The sequence below is a fragment of the Cyclopterus lumpus genome, chromosome 3 (genome assembly GCF_009769545.1).
Source record: "Cyclopterus lumpus isolate fCycLum1 chromosome 3, fCycLum1.pri, whole genome shotgun sequence".
NCBI classification, from domain to species: Eukaryota; Metazoa; Chordata; class Actinopteri; order Perciformes; family Cyclopteridae; genus Cyclopterus; species Cyclopterus lumpus.
Genome location: NC_046968.1, coordinates 613993 through 633676, shown reverse-complemented (window position 1 = coordinate 633676; position 19684 = coordinate 613993). Strand labels below are relative to the sequence as shown.

The following is a 19684-nucleotide window of genomic DNA, read 5'->3' as shown; positions in this document are numbered from 1 at the left end:
CTTCGTGGCCTCGAAGACGTGCGTCTGTAGCTTCAAGCTAAACCTCCTGCTTGGTTTTGTGGAGCTGTATAGGTCTAAGCATGAAGGTCTTGATTTGTTTTCCATATTCAGACATTCAGATAAAAAATAAAAACTTAGAGATACACAATTGCCATAATTTGCCTGTGCAGTTCTGCCCCACGAAGCATTGATATTTTCATTACCTGTCACGAGAGGCTTCTTGCAATCAGATATTGTTTGCGGGTAAAGCCAATACATTGTGATGACATAACAGGTTATCAAAGAGCTGGTTCATACTCTGGTTTTATACAATAAAACAAGTGGAACTGTTAGTGAAGCTAATCTAAAGAAAATATCTGCAGTCTTGAACATAATGGCTCATCATTTTATTTTCCTCCAACCAAAGATGGTTGTTATATACATTCAGGATGCAACCTACATATGTTTGCTTTTTATTGCCCGGTCGGGGAAGTGGTTCATAAATCTACTTGCCCAAAGTCAATGTTGACTCTTGTTTAATCTTGATTTAATTGAATGAATCTGGAGTTATGCCCACATCCTCAAATGCCACTCCTGTTTCCAGCATAATTGAAACGCTCACTTGATCGGGCTCTCACCTCTATTTATCGTGAGAGCCCGATCAGTCCTGCTCCGAGGCGAGAAGGGAGCAAAATGACTCACTTCTTATCCACTTCAGTCATCAGCTCCAGGAAAAGCAATGTCCAGTATTGAATTAGCAGCTCACTTGCCCAATCTTTGATTTAGTAGCATTTTACTTTCCAAGCAGACAATCCTTTTTTAGGACCTTGAAACAGTTCAGTTTGTTATTGTCCCCTCCCATTTGTATTCTCGTCTAGAGTCCTCTATTCTCGTTCCTTGTTCACCAATTTAGGTTATAATTATAACACCCTTTTTATTATTAAAAACCAACAGAAAATGCCCTTCTAATTGTCTAGCTTAATAAATTATGGGTGAGATATTCATTTAAATGTGTTGTAACTCTGTAACTGTTCATTCTGTACACATGACATCTATTCTTCTGTCCATCCGGGGAGAGGGATCCTCCTCTGTTGCTCTACAGAAGGTTTATTACCTTTTTTTTTCCCCGTTACAAGGTTGTTTTTTGTATTCACTTGTCAATTTTTTCTGGGAAAACCAGTTGGCCCAATATAAACATATTATTACACGAGAGTTAGAACTGGATTGTGACAAAGACCGACCACAGGATAACATAATAATGAATGAGCCAGATTTGACTGTCTGTCATCTTTATTTTTGGAGAGGAGATGCTGATTCATTAGAATGGAGTGTGTTCAATCGGGGAAGCCAGTGGCCAGCAGGTGCAGTTGGCTGCCTGTTGGTAGTCCAGCCTGGTTGCCTGGTCTCCTGGTGCTAAGGTGGGACAGACACCTGCCAGTGAGGATCCCGTCACGCTTCAGTGTACTTTCAGGTGTTGAAACACCATATCAACAAGAAACTAAAGGATTAGTTTCTTGTGGCCTCCATTAGAAACAACATACTAATAAACACAACTGGGAACCCAAAGGCATTTTGTTTCTGCATATTTGTAAATTACATTTCATGAGGTAATAATTGAATGCCCCCTCCTCCGAACATTCATTCAAATTTGAGCCTTAATAACGACAATATTGTATAAACAGTGCTTATGAATGTTCACACGTGTGCATGTACAAGTAATTCATGAGAAATTCTGATCGATTTTACCTTTTTTTTTTAAACCTTCATCTTCTCTCGAAATATGACAACACAACACCAACAACTGCAGATCACTACACCGTCCACATGGGGGCGCTCCAGAACAGAGGATGTTGTAGTCGGAAAATACTTTTTTGGGATGTTTTCTCATGAAGCACGAAAGTATATATGCTATTGCAAAACAAATAAACAACAAACAATTTTTAATATCACACAAAAATAAAGAATAAAACACATTGTTATAATATGCATTATATTGTATTGTTACACGTTCACAATACATGTCTTAGTTGCTTCACAGTACTTGTTTATAATGTAAATAATGTTTTTTGCGGTTTTATTTAAATTTCTGCTGTCCATTTGAGCTTCCAGGGAGCCACGAATTGGTTAAACAGTGGCCGACCATAATACACTCTGGTGTCATAATAAATATTAATGCAATAATGTACATTGAAATCAATTATTATAGACATCAGAGATATATAACTATTATTATCATAATTGTTGTAGTATCGGTGTTTCCATTATACACACAGAATTGTCACAGAGAAGTTTATAGACAACCAATTTTAGGTTGCAGATGGTTTAGTGATCCTGTGCAACGGGATTTTCCCAGATAACGTAAACGCAGCACCGTTCAATCAAATTTCGATGGGAGGGGAGTCATTGGGAACTGTCTATGGGGAAAGTTTAAAACTACGACTCCCAGGATGCACTTCTGACAGATTCGGCGAACACCGAGCTCAATTATGGCACACGATGGATGGAAGTTATTTACTATTTTAGTTGAATTCAGCAACTATGGCGCCGTGTTTTGTTAGCAACAGCAACGTCGACGCGTTTTGAATTTGCTACCGTACCTTAGACTGGATTGTTCTCCATGGCAACGGCGGCTGAGGCTCATGGGTATTGTAGTATTTCTCGCCGTTGACCAAACCAAACTGACTGATAGCGCATCATTTCTCAGAAACAAAGTTAAAATAAGAAGCAGATGGTCCTGCTTATGCTCGTTATATTACCTGGGCGAGTTTGCGTGCCTATCAAGCGACATGAATTATTATTATAAATGACATTGATGAAAGAGTTTTAGAAAGAGATGGGAATGCAGAACGAGAAACGCATTTCTGGCCCCTCCCTCCTCGAAGACGTTCACCCACGAACCACCAAGCCAGCCACTCAGAGCGCTTCTACGGAAAGCCGTTGGGTCAAACCACTGCTTGGTTAAACCCCCTTCGCAATCAGCAATCTCGACAGTCCGACATTCTTCTAATGGAAAGATAATGGTGAGAATGGGGCCGCTATTCAAGGCAAAGGAAAAAGCTGCTGCATTTGTCGATCGGCGTTGAAGTGTGCCGATGGTCGATCAGGACCGACAGCTTGATGAGCAGACGAAGCTGCGGCGGAGAACGGTTCAGGTGGCAGCTTCGAGGAGACCGCTGTGATGCTACGTAGGCAACTGCAAGAAAAGGGCTTTTCTACTATGAGAGAGTGTGTGTGAGTCCGGTTTTCTGGAAACAGAGGAGCCCTACCGTTCTTTTTTGTTGTTTTAATTTACTTTTGGTTATCACTTTGCTGTTTTTTTTAGGACACAGCGAGGATACACAGTGAGCTGGTGAAGTTTTGGGGAATGGCAGGTCGAAGCCGAAGAGCATGGTTTAGTGTTCTGTTGGGACTGGTGGTCGGGTTCACGCTGGCTTCCAGGCTCATCTTACCCAAGGCGACGGAGTTGAAGAAAGCTGGACAGAAACGGAAGGCAAACCCTGCCGGCTGTGGGTTGAACGCGGGTCACAGAACGGAATACGGCGGAGTGCTATGGCCACCGCAAGATAACGGTCCACCGGCGACAGAGAAGCCCGGCCCCCGGTCCAATAAGTTCCTGTTCGTTGGTGTCATGACGGCTCAGAAATACCTGAACAGCCGAGCCGTGGCGGCGCATAGGTATGTGACATGTCTGAGAACAATGCAGATTCCCCCCCAATGAGCCATTGGTCTTTCTGTCGGAGGGTAACGGGCCGAACTAACGGTTAGCTCCGTCGTAGACGCTCCAGGGCTCCGGCCATGTAACGTTATTTATTCGGCAGCTAGCTAGCAGCAGGTATTTCTTTGTCGTTGGCCCGTCCTGCCCGCCGGGGCCTGCCGAGTGTCGGCCGTTTAAAGGGACGTCACAGGACCACGTATGGAACCAGGTGTGAGCGTTAGGGTCAGGGACTCAGTCCGGACCATCGTGCCTCTTCATTGAAGCTACACGATGTAAACACTGAGCATCGTAGCATGTGTCTTTTCTCTCGTTCAGGCGTCCATCAAATCGACATCTCTACACGTCTTCTTCGAGACTTTAGACCCATTCCTCCAAACTTCAGCCGGACAGAGCTGGTGTCTTTGGGTTAGAACTACAAACAGAGTTGCGTGCGTTGTCAATCAGTCTGCTGATTAATGGCTTCATCGTTTCGCCTATAACATATCAGGAAATGGAGAAATGACATGAGCACAGTCTCACACAGCCCCAGGTCTCCAAATGGCTTGTTTTATCAGTCTAAAAACCCAAATATGTTCAGTCAGAATGTTGGACAGTATTTCTTTACCAATGACTTGTTGATAGTCTTCCAAACGACTAGGTCAGAGTGTGCTGGTCCTGCACAATGTCTGCGGGGCTTCACGTAGACCATATGCCAACCAGGGCTTATCAAACCTCCTCACATCCTCAGCCACCTGATGGTCCCATCTGACTGAGCTGGCATGTCCTCACTGCACTACACTTAGTCAGACTGACAGCGTTGCTTGTTTCTTTAGAGGGGAGCTGATGTTTCTCCTGCACATCTCCTGGGACCTCAGACAGAAGCTCATGACTCATGTAGTCATTGTTGACTCCTGCTATGTTTAAGCCTCTAGAAATAAGATGGAGTTTTCCTCAAAGAAATCCAAGTACAGCTTGGACAAGCAGATTTCTAGCTTGTGAGAGCAGATGGTTGTCTTGTGAAGCCTCCTCCTGGGTTTCTAGTTTCAATAAGGACCCATCTGGACTGCGCTATCAATGACCAGTCCATCAGCAGTACTCACAGATGAGCTGTTTATTCTGTTAAAACAACAGTTCTTCCAATTTCCTTTCAAAATGCCTCACAGTTGGAATTAATGTGTATTATTTTAAGCTTTTGCTGGAATTATCATGTGGGCTAAGAGGGAATGCAGCACTGAGTCTACATGGCAGACGTGTGTGATCTTTGTGAATGCATTGAATGAGTAATAGTGCTGCAGGAATGAAATCCAGAAAGGAGTCAGCATTTTTGCTCTTCAGGTTCCCCGTCTCAAAGTCAGGGGGTTATTTGAATGGGTTTTTGATTAAATACCTAAAATAAATCTGTGGTTCTCACAAGCTGATGAGATTTAAAAGCTTTTGGTTCTACGATATAAAATGGCTCAGTAAATACCCCTTTGGTGACTGTAGAAGCTTTTATGTGTCTTTTTATAAAGGCGGTTTCTAACAAGAGTCTAAAGGAGACGACTAAACGTCCTCACTAGAACACTAGTCCTCCTGTAGCTTCGGGGTGGAGACGTGAAGTCATGTGACCGTGGTGGAGTTCCTTTTATAGCCGACACAGGTGTGTTTAGCCTTTTACCTTTTTACATACAGTCTCTATGCTTTTTACTTCTGACTATTGCATTCACACTTCAGGAGTCATAAAAGTGGGGTTCATTTGTGAAGATTATCTTGCTGAACAAAACATCCCATTGGCTTTTTGTTGAGGGAACCAGTGTGGCGCTAACTTCTCAACAACAATTTGTAATCTTTGCAGCCCTTTGTCCTCTTAACATTAGATCACCACCCCGTATTGACCCATACTGAGGAATACAAAAAAGAATATTCCCGTTATGTCTCGGGTCACTAATTCTTAGTTTTCCCTTCTGCTTCTGTTGGTACTTTAGTAGAGGAAGAACCACAAATCAGTGTTCGTTGCATTGACATGTTAAAGGACAGTGTCGCCGTTTCTCAGAACTCTAAACAGTTCCCATAAGTTCTCATAGCTTTATCAGTGACAATCCTCCCACTCGGCTGCAGCTTCTCACGCTGGTTAATAAGTTCACAGCGGGATATTTCTGTGATTACGACTGTCTTGGCAGATTACACTTCACTATAAGCTGAAAATAACGGGAGGGTTTCTATCAGCCGTTTATCTCTTCGATGCGGTGTCACTGCGTCAGGAGAGCATACTGTTAGTGCTGCACGCAGGTGATAAAGGAGATGGCATCTTTGTCTACTCCGTTAGGTTGAATTGTTTAAATTAAGAAATAAAGCTTCCGTCAAACCACTGGAAGCAAACACTGTATTGTTAGAATAACTGGACACAAACAAATACTACTGGATTTATTAGTATTGTTAGAATAACTGAACACAAATACTACTGGATTTATTAGTATTGTTAGAATAACTGGACACAAACAAACACACATGTTGCTGGTGTCTTTTTGGACCTCCCTCCAAAGTATGCCTGGGCGATAAATCTATACGATAAACTATTGTCTTTCAATGGAATTGTTTTGTGATGACGTCATTTATCAAGATATCTTGATACACTTGCATCAACTAAATTTATTAACAGCAAATATGTCTTTGGTTAGACTCTGAGCACACAGGTAGAGTCCACACAGGTAGACTCTTTTCATCTGGGCCGAGGAAACGATCATACAGTCCTGCAACAGATACAGATTATTATCTGCATTTATTAGTCTGAGTGTGTGTGTGATTTTATTTCTTGCTGTCTGGATGTGACAAAATGTTTTTGAAGAGAATCTTCAAACTCAACACATTGACAGCTAACTTTCATGCACAGTAGATTTGTTAAGCCTCATTTGTGCTGTCCACAACTAATTTGAATTTCATCAGCTGATCATATCAGTGTCCAGAATGTGAGACTATGTTGCAGACTTTACGCTCTTGAAAGAGGCCGACTGCACATGTGGACCACACCTGCATGCGTACTTTACAGCCAGTATAGTATGCACAGAAACACAGAGAATCGTCTGTTACTGCGTCTGTTTTTCAGCTTTTACCATTTAGATCAGAATTCAGCTCAAATGTCTTTGTGTAGAGTCCAGGAAGGGAGACAACCTAAAGCAGTTCGGCATGTCACGAGAAGTAGCATTAAGTGCAGAGCGGATATGAGTATGCTAGATAGATATGCATGTGTTTTCCAGTTATTACATGTTCCTGTTATTACATGTTACACATAATTGCACTGCATGTTTTCTGACTCCATCCGTTTCTCTCTGTGTGTTTTACAGGACATGGGCACAGACCGTTCCAGGTCGTGTGGAGTTCTTCTCCAGTGAGGGCTCTGACACCTCCATACCCATTCCCATAGTGGCCCTGAGGAATGTGGATGACTCGTACCCGCCGCAGAAAAAGTCCTTCATGATGCTCAAGTACATGCACGACCATTACCTGGACAAGTACGAGTGGTTCATGAGGGCCGATGACGACGTCTACATCAAGAGTGAGAAGCTGGAGGGCTTCCTGCGCAGCCTCAACAGTAGCGAGGCCATCTTCCTGGGCCAAACGGGCATGGGAGCCCGAGACGAGCTGGGGAAACTGGCCCTGGAGCCCGGAGAGAACTTCTGCATGGGGGGGCCAGGGGTCATCATGAGCCGCGAGGTCCTCAAGAGGATGGTGCCCCACATCCGAGAGTGTGTACAGGAGATGTACACCACCCATGAGGATGTGGAGGTGGGCCGGTGTGTCAGGAGGTTTGCCGGGGTCCAGTGTGTCTGGTCCTATGAGGTAAGGGAGTTTAATTTGGTTCCCATTTCATATTGTTTTATGTCGTTGGCTCAGAACCCCTTTTGGATTGAGGACCTAAGGACCCTAACATAGAAACGTATTGAGTTATGAAATGTGCCCACCAGAGGTTTTCACACTGAGGCAGGGGTACAAGAGAGGCACAGGTGCATGTTGGTGTTAAACAATTATTTGAAGCAACGTTAAATATCCCTTAAAGTTCTGACACTGTTTCATCGTCATGACTCTGAACACACACACACAGCATGTGGGACTGTGACATCACTGTCTGTGCTGACATAAAACCATCATGCAGCACTTCTGTCCAGCAAAACATTGTCTATAAGGCGCTGATCAGCCAATCAGCTGACGGATAGGTGCATCTCTAGCTTTACCTCTTGTTGTTTTCTCGCTGGATAAATGTGTTGTTTTTTTAGAACAGTAAGAGGTCAAAGTCTGTTTGATTTGATCTCTTTGTAATTGAATTATGATCGCCATATGGTCACACTGATCCTTGTTTCTGAAGCGTGGTGGTCCTGACCTGTGGGCTGACCTTTGACCTGGGCCTCCCAGAATAGCGTTCCATTGGCTGGTACACTCACTGTTCTCCCTTCACTGCTGTGTGATGTTTACGCAGCATGGTGTTGTGTAGTCTAGATAGTGGAACACTCACGTATGTTAGCTTTCAAGTGATTTGATTGCTTGTGCATTAATCTCTCACACAATAGTCACTGCTGAGACACGCAAACACAAATATTCTACTCTCATCAATCTCCATATAAGTCAAGGGTGGAAAAAAACTGTCACGTGTTGGTTTAGGCTGTGGGGGTACAGCAGCTCAGCGCTGGTATTGATTGAGCAGACAGCATTTAGTCATTGTTGAGACGTGTCACTTGTGTGAGTGTTGTCACTGCAAACATGCTAATCAGATCCGAGATCACAGCAGGGTGAAGAACGAAAGAGGAGTGTTCTCTGACATGTCCAGACTTGGCTGTGACATCGGCCTGTTGCTCATGTGGCCGATGTTCACATGAATCAGCCCTCTGCTACGAACGGATCACAGGAGATCTCATCTGTTCCACCACAACACCTAGCTGGTTTTCAGTTTCACAGCCCGCTGTTAGAAAAGTGTTTGTTCAGTGTGCGTACATTGTAAAGTGTTTGAAAGGATCCTGGTTTTCATTCTGACAATAATTGGCCAGAGGTCAGTCCCCAGCAGGAGGACGGTGTCTGTCTTTGACCCTTTCCTACTGAAGTAATGGTAAAGACAGTCGGTGTCAAGACAGATGTACATTGTGGTTGCCTTCAGCGTTAAATATAGTCTGTTTTATTTGATACTGATAAAGTTGGTGCCTTAGATAGATTAAGATCATGGCCCCAATGCACCGACTTGCATCATTAATAATAAATGCCCCCTGATCCCTTTGTTAGAGAAGCGCTCAGTCATCGCTCACAATAAGATGATGGTGGAGACTTTCCATTATGGGGATAGTCAGGAATTTCACATGTGTGACTCTAAAAAGCTGTGTAACATGGAGCCTGATTCAAAGACTCCAGGAATTATCATGGAATAAAGAGTGTTCTAATTGTATATCCTTTTATCAATGCAGGAGGACCTTATGATTCATGATTACCTGATTTAAGATTGTTCGGGATGTTGACTAAAGAAAGACGTGTCTGTGACGTATTACGAATATTAGTTCTATAATGTGAGGTGAAGGGAAACAGTATGTTGTAGTCCCATTCAAAGGGTTTTAAGCACTTTGATTATCAGAAAAATATCGTGAATCCCACTCATTTAGGAATAATCATGACATGACTTTCACATCGTCCCATGCCTAATCAGCAGACGGTGCTCATGCCAGACGAGGACACAGGAAGTCAGCCACCCACTCATGAGCGATGCCTCAACATGCTCTTATATCTGGCTGCTGCTAAACAACACCCTCCCCCTCCTGTCTCTGCACACTGAGCGCTTTGCTTTTTATTATGCCTGTGTTATTATGATGATGATGATGATCTGTGTACGGTATGGTATGTTCTCAGCTATGTGTGCTTCTCCTCTGTCTCTCCTCAGCAGGGCCTTTGCATGGTTCTAAAAGTAGGCCCCACCATGTTTACACTCACGATTCAAAAATCAACAGAAATGCAAGGCCAGAGTGCTGAATTAGCCTGAAGTCCAGCTCTGCAGCATGAAGTGCAGGCTGTGTGGCTGCAGCAGTCCACTGGTATGCAGGATGGGGACTCTTTGGGAGATTGTATTGGTCTAGTAGCCGAAACCTGTAAACGTCTTCATTACTGCGGGTGGGCTTTTTCTGATACTTAGTCCTATCTCAATCTGCTGCACCCCTCAGTTACCACGTAAGCCCTTGTTCTAGTTGACATGTTTGATCTGCATGCTAGTGGCACACTATGGAGTCCCTCTCCGACACAAACGGCTGAGTCACGTTCACATGAAAGTCCTGAGGCCTTTGTGTCCCCCTACCAACACGGCACATGTATCTGCGCCTCAGCATTCAGCAGGAAGTTGGGTACAATACACTTCGCATTGCAATATACAAGTCTTGCACCTCTATGGAAACAGCACAGTCATGCCTAGAAGTACAGATGACTCTGAAATGTATTGTATGCAGTATAACACAGTTTAAAAAACACTGCTCCAAGTTAAATTCTTTTTTATAATTCATTAAACAAAAAAGGAATCTATAGACACAGCATTTTCAAAGTACAACTGTAACCAATTTTTTCAAAAGATGTACAGTAGCTATACATGTTAAACTACTTCCATGAGAACGTTTACTTCTCTCTCATTCATGGCTCAGAATCTCACCTTTCATTTCAGGATCTGGTTTGTTACAATGGTTTATATGATTTATGATATCTGAACAAAGACTAAATGAATGTCACAGGTCTGTGGCCTGCTTACTGTATGTGGTCATAACGTGCTTGAGGGGAGCAGTAACCTGCTTTCTTCAGAAGCACTGAGACCATTCCAACACCATCCTGCATGCCAGCGCACAAACAAGCTCCAACACGGCTAATGATGGGAATCACAAGGCTGCACTGCTGAGGCCACCTCCTAATCCTAACTTCTCCTGAGTGGCCTGCAGGCCGACCAAGCCCTCTCCCTTTGCACTGCTTCATGCACATTCTTCCTGCCAACAACCGCACCATTGTGCTCTCACCGTACTGCCTCTTTTCTTCAGGATTAACTGCGTTCACATTTATCCCTTCCCATCTCAACTCACTTTGTCCATTTTGGTACAAATACCACTGGTCTTCCTTTGACAGCCAGCTGCGCATGATGTCATACCTAATCTACTGCTTCCTCCACTCTTTGCGTATCTAACATTTAAGAGGAAGCAGCGGTACTCACAGTGCGCATATATATATATATATATATATATGATGTTCTTAATGTTGTAACAATAAGCAAAGGTATAATAATTAGGTAATTTACTGTAAAAATATATATGTATTACATTTGAACAAACTGACGTTGTGCATGCACTCTACAGTATTGTTCTGACAGAACTTTATTTCAAAGATGACAATAGAAATGTGCCTAAAGCAGATACATGGAGAATATTTCTGTTTGATGCAATGATACTGCCACGAGAGGAAGGCCTCTAGGTTTCATGTCCGCTACCACAGCCTCATACGTCGTCTCTACACCACTCCCCTGCAGTCCACATGTGGCCACTTCTCTTCACTGGTTGCAAAACTCCAAGATGGTGACGGACACAATTCTGAACTCAAAGCTTCAGAACCCGGGACATTAGACGACTACGTCCTCTTCTTGTTGACAGTCTATGATTGGTACGCAATAATATGTTCTGTTGTAATCAACACAAAGTATTAGCACAGCATGAATCACAGTCTGTGCTTCTGCCCAGAGGCCCTCAGTGGATTAGGCACAATATTCATTAAACCCCTGCAGCCGTGAAGAGGAGATCACAAACTGCCGTTACCACCACTTAACGTCATGACCCCGCAGGCCATTGTGTCTGGTTTTACATCTCTGTGGAAGAACTATTTAGCCTCCAGCCCCAAACGCACTGAGAGCTGCTGACACCCCCATTCTGAAGAACACCTTTTGCTTCTTCACCAGTTGTTTGAACACTCTTATTCTTACTTCCTTTTATTTAATTAGTTCATAACTATAGCTGCTTTTCCAACGATAGTTGTGTTTTCTGACTGGGCATCCAGTGACTTGGTGGACGTACTCCGGTTCCCTGATTGACTAACGTTTCAGACTTAACCTGTGGTGGTCGGCATGGAGTGAGAGCCCGATGAAATCAGCAGTGTGTCTGTCCAAGCATTATGCTACATCTGCAGCTGCAGTTGAAACTTGCCTGATTCGTCGGGCCTAAGCGGCTTCGATTTACGCCGTGTGCTCTGATGCCCTGGCAGGAGCTGTGTAAGAGATCACAACACGCAGCATGATGAAGCACACCGAGTGGACGCCCTGAAGCGCTATAGAGAGCTGCAGGAATTAGTCCAAAAACAGTCAGCTTTTCTGCACTTCTGGTTCTTGCGTTTCGAAGTCAATGGGTTTTTTGGATGTGTGTTAGATGTCTGAAATAAGGTCTGTGGTTAACACAAGCTTAAGATATGTTAACCTTTTTGATTCACGGAATAAAAATGAGAAAATAGCCCTCTAGTGAATTTTATGCATCTTCAACTAAACGTCATCACAACGCGTGAAGGAGGACTAACTAGTACTCCTTCACCCGTAGACCAGTCCATAGCTGTCTGGTCCTGTAGACCAGTCCATAGCTGTCTGGTCCTGTAGACCAGTCCATAGCTGTCTGGTCCTGTAGACCAGTCCATAGCTGTCTGGTCCTGTAGTCCAGTCCATAGCTGTCTGGTCCTGTAGACCAGTCCATAGCTGTCTGGTCCTGTAGACCAGTCCATAGCTGTCTGGTCCTGTAGACCAGTCCATAGCTGTCTGGTCCTGTAGACCCGTCCATAGCTGTCTGGTCCTGTAGACCAGTCCATAGCTGTCTGGTCCTGTAGTCCAGTCCATAGCTGTCTGGTCCTGTAGACCAGTCCATAGCTGTCTGGTCCTGTAGACCAGTCCATAGCTGTCTGGTCCTGTAGTCCAGTCCATAGCTGTCTGGTCCTGTAGACCAGTCCATAGCTGTCTGGTCCTGTAGACCAGTCCATAGCTGTCTGGTCCTGTAGACCCGTCCATAGCTGTCTGGTCCTGTAGACCAGTCCATAGCTGTCTGGTCCTGTAGTCCAGTCCATAGCTGTCTGGTCCTGTAGACCAGTCCATAGCTGTCTGGTCCTGTAGACCAGTCCATAGCTGTCTGGTCCTGTAGTCCAGTCCATAGCTGTCTGGTCCTGTAGACCAGTCCATAGCTGTCTGGTCCTGTAGACCAGTCCATAGCTGTCTGGTCCTGTAGTCCAGTCCATAGCTGTCTGGTCCTGTAGACCAGTCCATAGCTGTCTGGTCCTGTAGACCAGTCCATAGCTGTCTGGTCCTGTAGTCCAGTCCATAGCTGTCTGGTCCTGTAGACCCGTCCATAGCTGTCTGGTCCTGTAGACCAGTCCATAGCTGTCTGGTCCTGTAGTCCAGTCCATAGCTGTCTGGTCCTGTAGACCAGTCCATAGCTGTCTGGTCCTGTAGACCAGTCCATAGCTGTCTGGTCCTGTAGTCCAGTCCATAGCTGTCTGGTCCTGTAGACCAGTCCATAGCTGACCAGTCCATAGCTGTCTGGTCCTGGAGTCCAGTCCATAGCTGTCTGGTCCTGTAGTCCAGTCCATAGCTGTCTGGTCCTGTAGACCAGTCCATAGTGGATATGAAGGTCCTCCAGGTAAATCACTATTCTTTCTGCTGGTGACCATCAGGTCAAATCTTCCCGAGATCCTAAAAGGGTTCCTGCAAATGATCCTTTTTAAGATCATTAATCAAGGCCTTTCCAAACTAATTCTAACTAGTCGTAGCTTAGATTATGTCCATTTAAATATAAACCTCAAACTGACCTCAGATCATCTGTTGGTGTGATGTTTGTGTCACAAACCTCCTCTCGGTGGTCGTTTGTCACCTGAGCCTGACAGCCGAAGGGCCTCATGAGTGTTTTAGTCCAACCGAGTGATCTTCTGTCTCGTAAATCACGTCATGTCAATTTTAGGGGTTGCATTCTTCCAGTTAAACTTTCTGGTATCAATAATTCATACTTATCAACTTTATAGTTTTGAACCAGGTCTTGAGTGTTTTTATTAAGTTACTTGTAAAAAAACAATTTCAAAGCCTACAGCTGTCATATCAATGTGTCACACACCTTTTAGGTAAATATTAGTATGCGATCTAACTCATTATCAGGGAAGCCCTATTTCAAAGGACTGGTTGGGACATCCCTCTCTGAGACGTTCCATATCTGGATGCTTCTCCACTCCTTGTTTGAGGGGACAAGTTGGACAGCACTGTGATCTGTTTCACCTATAATATCTATATCGCATATATCTATATGCATCCTTTATGTTGTCAAAGCACAGTTCAGCTGTCTTCTCCACACTAGTGGGACAAGCTTTGACAAACACTGACAAACATGAGGCAATATGCTTTCTGGAATCCACTGAAATGTAGGGACATCAGGAGCAGGGACCTCTGCAGCAGGCGTTCACCCCAACAGTATGAATTACTGTCTGAAGGGAGCAAGAAAGGTCCAGCCTCCCCCAGAACAACACACACACACACACACACACACACACACACACACACACACACACACACACCATCTTGACCATTTCAACATCATCTGCCAGATTCTTATTTGCATACCTTTACCCGGCAAAATCTCACTCCTTAGTTTGGGCTTTATAAGAGTTGACCTCAGACAGACGCTGCTCTGGGTCAGTAGGACCCCGGTTGGTCCTCTGCCTGCACAGATCAATTCCAACCGTTTATTGAAAAAGGATTGCAAATAAGCCAATATGAATAGTGTTGATGTCAAATATTCTCCGGCAAGTATTTAGCATTTTTTTCATGGTCTTCATCCGTCACGTCCCGAGTGCACATTTCCACGTTATCAGGCTGAAACGTACGTTTGGTGAATGTGACTTGGTACGACATGAGTTTCAGGATAAGAATAAGACGATGTTCCTGCATGAGGCCGTTTGTGTCTGACTTTTGGAAAGCTTTTCACCGGACCAGTTCCTTCATCATCCCAGGCTGAGGCTCCCTCCGCTGGGCCGGCCTGGCCCTGTCACTGCAGTGCAAGCCAGGCTCCTCCTTTGTGTCCAGCCCACTGCCAACTCATGCTCCTGCTTTCCCTTTTTTCCACTCTAATTGTATGCTTACCAGCTCTGCCAGGACTCTTCAAGCAGAATGCCGACGTTTTTCTTTTCTCTTCTCTATTCAGAAAGCCACAGTTTTGACTTTTTTATAGACTTAATTTAACCCATTCGATATGGTTTATTTACATAACTTTAACAAGTTACCTTATTTACATAAATAGTTATTTAACGCAACTTGTTATTTAATATAACTTGTTTCCACTGGGCTACATCACATGTCATTTAGCTGACGCTTTTATCCAAAGCGACTTACATTCATACAGTGTAGACACAGCTACAGGGTTAAGTGTCTTGCTCAAGGACACAACAACCAGGCTGGGGATTGAACCGCCAACCCCCTGATTGAAAGACAGACCTGCTAACCACTGACCCACAGTCGCCCATGCTACATATCCATATTAAATCCTATCTGAAATGACACCCGGGGGATGGTAATGGGTGTTGCACTGTGAAGAGAGCGCCTGTCTTTGTGTCCAGCTCTGTCACGAGGAGACCCGTCTGTGAAACCTGATATTGTCTTGAAACGTGTGCAGTAGTATGGGAACAGCTCTTCTTGTCCCTCAGACTTTGTTCTCTTCCAGTTGGACTTTCTGCCTTCTCCCTCTCTCGTACCCAGAAGCCTTTTCCTCTCGCCTGTCTGCTGCCAAAGCTGCTGGCTTTTACTGGCACTCTAAAGCTCTGCCACCATAGGCCTTAGTCATGCGGCTGGACTCCTCCTCCTCCCGGCCCAGTTTCTGTTTCTTTCTCCCCCTTTTTCAACTCTGACAAAGTCCTGTCTAGAATTAAAGCCCAGGGTAAGCACTGACTGTTATTATAGAGGACATAAAAACAGACAATTTTAGGAGGCTAAGTGCCGACACTGGACAGTCCACAGCTTCATTCCAAGAGTAGTAATAATGGGAGAGACTTTTCAAACCTGTCTGATCCAGGTTATTCTGATACAGTGGACACCCTGCAGGACCATTAAGGCCTGGTGTGGTTTGGGGTTTGCTCATCCCAACATCCCAACAAGTTTAGCCCAGAAGTGGGTTGATCAAGCCATTCTGGTAAGTGGGCTCGTTAAAACCCTGGCCAGCATCCCAGTGGGAGGGCCAGCCTCTTTGTGCCATCTGCTGACTGCAGAGTCAGCCTCGGCCCAGAACCAGGTCCAGTGTAGTCTCCTTTCTATCTCCTTGTGTATAGAGAGAGATGTCATTCAAAGAAAGTCTAATTTCCAAAATGTAGATCATTTCCTGTGTAATTTAATGATTTTCATGATTGCTGTTAAGGAGTCCAGAGCTACGGTATAACAGCTGGTTTCTACTGGCCAGAGTCTCAATTATTAAACTGTTTTCCTGTCGGATGAGCAGCCCTCTTGTCTGATAAATGTGTTTTTCATGTATTTTATGGTTCTGGCAAATTAGTTTGGCTTAAATGTTTTGCTTTTGCCATCAATTTCTGTTGCCATGGTGAGCTTTCAGCCGAGGCTAAACGTGACTACATTCCAGCAGAAAGCGTTCCTTGTGGAGCTCAGTGTTGTGGAAAGAAGCACTAGGCTCCGATCAGACGGAGATGCAGCACTACCGAAGAACCCTGTACCAAGTAGCCTGTAAGCTTCTGCAGTCAAACTATATCTGGAAGTGAGGATTCCAGGGGTACTCTGTCCCCGCTGACTCAAGTACAGCGACGTTTCTCCGTGCTCCGCTGAGGTTAAGAAACGACAACGGAAATATCCAAATCCCAAAATTGAAAGAACGGAATACCAATGAACGAATAGTCGAATATTGTGGCCCTGCTGGCATCGTCCTTGACTCAAACAATACCCAGCCCTTATTCAAGCAGACGTCGAGCGCTTGCTTTGAAAAAAAGACCACAAAAAAAAGGTTTTGGACATGATCAGACATGTTGTATGAATTAATTGGTTTAAAGCATACTGAGACATTTACTTTAACTACCAGTTTTCATCTTGTAAATGCCAGTCACGTCACCACCCAAGTCATAAATACGAATGAGGAAACTGCCCAAAAAGATCAATGTTTATGGATGCACATTGTCGACCCTAACACAACCAGCTCTACGATGCTCCAACATGCTGTAGCCATCTGTTTCTCTACCAACTGGCTAGACTTCTAGCGGGGGTGCAACCAACGTGCACTGTGACCTGCCTTTGATTGTGTGTGTGTGTGTGTGTGTGTGTGTAGTAATCCTGCTGGCCTGATGTTTGATATGGCTCGCATCTTTAGTATGGAGCATGTCCTTTCACTTAACCACGATCTCCATATGGCTGTATGACACTCCCGTTCCTATTCTGGCTGGGATGCCTTCATCTGTTCACTTTAAATAGCCCTAATTTAATGGCCGAACATTCGCTCTGACTAATTTGTTTCTTGCTTTTGATTTGAAAGGCCCCTATTCTCTTGTTAATGCCACTACATACTTGTTTGTTGAAATGCTTTCGGACTGGCCATGCAGGCAATAAATAGACTTCCAGCTTTTGGTGTTTTCACTTTGCTTAATTGGACCGAGCGGTTGTCAGCTTCCTGCCTGGTGTCATTATCCCTCATTATGTGTTTCTGCTTCAATCTTTTAATGTCAAGGGCCCTAAAGCAATATGGAGAATCCGCAGTGAGCTAGAACACATCTTTTAAAAGCTTGAACCCAAACTGATGCATCAACCAGAACCTTCCTCAGCTGCTCGGCTTTTACAAATGAAGACACAGTGCAGTTGCTATCCCTGCACGTTTATTTATCTGTATTACTCGTTACACCACCGTTCGGTTCTGTAACTCGACTAACACATTTATTCTGTGCCATTACATGAGGGTCATTTTACTGAATGCCTAAGTGAGGCCTTTGGGTGCTAAATGGCCAAATAGGGTTTGTCCATATTTACTGTTAGGCCACACAGAGGTCTTGCACTGGTAAAACTGTGTGAACGCCCCACAGCTTTCTGTGTAGGGCTGCAAAATGTGAGAAGTGGAAAAGGAAGTTCAGACAGTTGTCAAATGAAATGAATGAGTCGTTAAATGACCACAGCTATGAATCCTGCAGTATTGGCCTCCAACAGTCTGTAATCGTTAAGGTCAGAAACACAGGCAGTAGCCTGATATTCACAGGGGTCATATAGTGCTGTGTGCCTGTTCTTCTTCAATTCTTCTACAGCAGTGATAATATTGGTGTTCACAGTACCTTTGTTGAGTCAATCTTAACTTTTTCTAATCTAATATCTCTCCTTCCTCGAGGAAGAGTGGAGACTTTCGGAGACATTTACCAAACCTGGAGCACATTACTCACGGCAAGTTGAGTGGAGCATTTATGAAGACTCGAGATGATATTGGAGCCCAGCAGCAGTTGATCTGGTTTGCATGAAATAAAGCTAAATATAATGTTAAATAGCCTAATGTTGTGAGCACAACAAAAGATCAGACGATGACCTCTCATTCCCTACTCACGTGTTGCACCTCTGAACAGGAGGACTCTAAATAACATATAGCATGAGACATTCCATTTGCAGGATGCCCCTTTGCTTTCATTTCACCACATGCATTATTTTAGGAAATAAGGACAATTTGACTGTTCAGCACCCTAAAGGCTGCAATTCTGCTGTAATACTAATACCCCACTTAGTGACCTTGTCTCTTCTACCTAGTATTCCATGCAGAGAGCATTCCATTGTTCCACAGAGTCGAAGGAGGCTGTGACATCATCAGCTTGTGTTGATGGTTGTGTCACATGGCCTAGGGTGCATCAAAATACACATTTCCAGCATATTGATCTGTCTGGGTGCTAACAGTGTTCCATTTCATGTTGTTACAACGCATGCAAAATATTGTTGCAATCCATGGTGATCTAGAGGTGCAACGGCACATCAGCTTTTACCACTGCAGGACGTTACCAGCAGTGCCGTGTAATCCGTGTGTGACTGACTGCATGCCAAGCGCCCCGGTTCTATCGGAGCCTTGTCACGGTTCGAGGCATTTTCTTGTCAGCCTTGTGCAGTTGTCAATTGGAGTTCTGAATACACCCCACAATGCAAATTTTCAAAATTTCACATGCCGTGTTGCACCTCCTAAATCTCAATGAATTTCCCCAAAACTTTGCAGAAATCATTTCTATGTGCATTCGAACGAAATGCAACCCCAGACAGTTTAGATATATTGACATTAGAATGTTGCATTGAATTCTGATGCACCCTATCGTGGCCATCAGTGTGTGTGTGTGTGTGTGTGTGTGTGTGTGTGTGTGTGTGTGTGTGTGTGTGTGTGTGTGTGTGTGTGTTCCCGAACAGGGAGCAGATGCACTGCTGACTGACTGAATGCAATGATACAATTAATGTAATGGGCATACTTTTAACCAACCCATGCCATAACACCTGTCCATTTTCCCTTATTAAATGTACAATTTTATATTGAAATTGGGCAACATTTTCCAAGTTCCTACGCTTTACTTCTCTTGGAGAGTTTTCCAGAAATGTAGACGCCCTACGATACTCATGATACAGGCTTGTTGTTTGGAATAGGGTCTGAAGGGCAATATCGCATGCATTAAAGAAGCACAGCCTCACAGTGGTGGATACAAACTGATGTCAGAGTTCGTATTCAGGCCTGGAGCAGCAGCATCACTGGGAAGTTGCACTTTGTATTCTGACTGGAGGAAGAGAAGTAAACGATGCTGCTCCCCTCTACTCGTGTTTCGTTTCCTTGTTGTGTGGCATCTTGGGTTGTATTATCTTACCTTTGATAACACACTGATGTATACGGTTACTTCTATTTTAAGTGTAAAGGTGCTGATTTTGTAATGCGTGTTAGCCACAAATGAAAAGGGATTGATTCTGGCACAATTTAGGCTCCAATATAATTGTTTGAAGTTGTATTGTAACACTGGAGGAATTGAGATACTGGAAACTATACTCTT

The 19684-nt window shown here is 44.2% G+C and overlaps 1 protein-coding gene across 5 annotated transcripts in view; it reads left to right on the top strand.

The window, feature by feature from the left end:
* Window positions 1–2894: 2894 nt before the first annotated feature.
* Window positions 2895–19684, top strand: part of chsy1 (chondroitin sulfate synthase 1) — a 48698-nt gene continuing 31908 nt past the window's right edge. The window contains exons 1-3 of one of the 5 annotated variants that reach the window (XM_034563071.1): window positions 2907–3164; window positions 3302–3654; window positions 6994–7489. In XM_034563071.1, the coding sequence (XP_034418962.1) occupies window positions 3344–3654; window positions 6994–7489 (807 nt within the window). In that variant the 5' untranslated portion in view covers window positions 2907–3164; window positions 3302–3343. Of the gene's footprint in view, window positions 3655–6993; window positions 7490–19684 lie in introns of all 5 variants that reach the window. The other 4 variants (XM_034563061.1, XM_034563046.1, XM_034563054.1 and 1 more) reach the window with 4 other exon arrangements.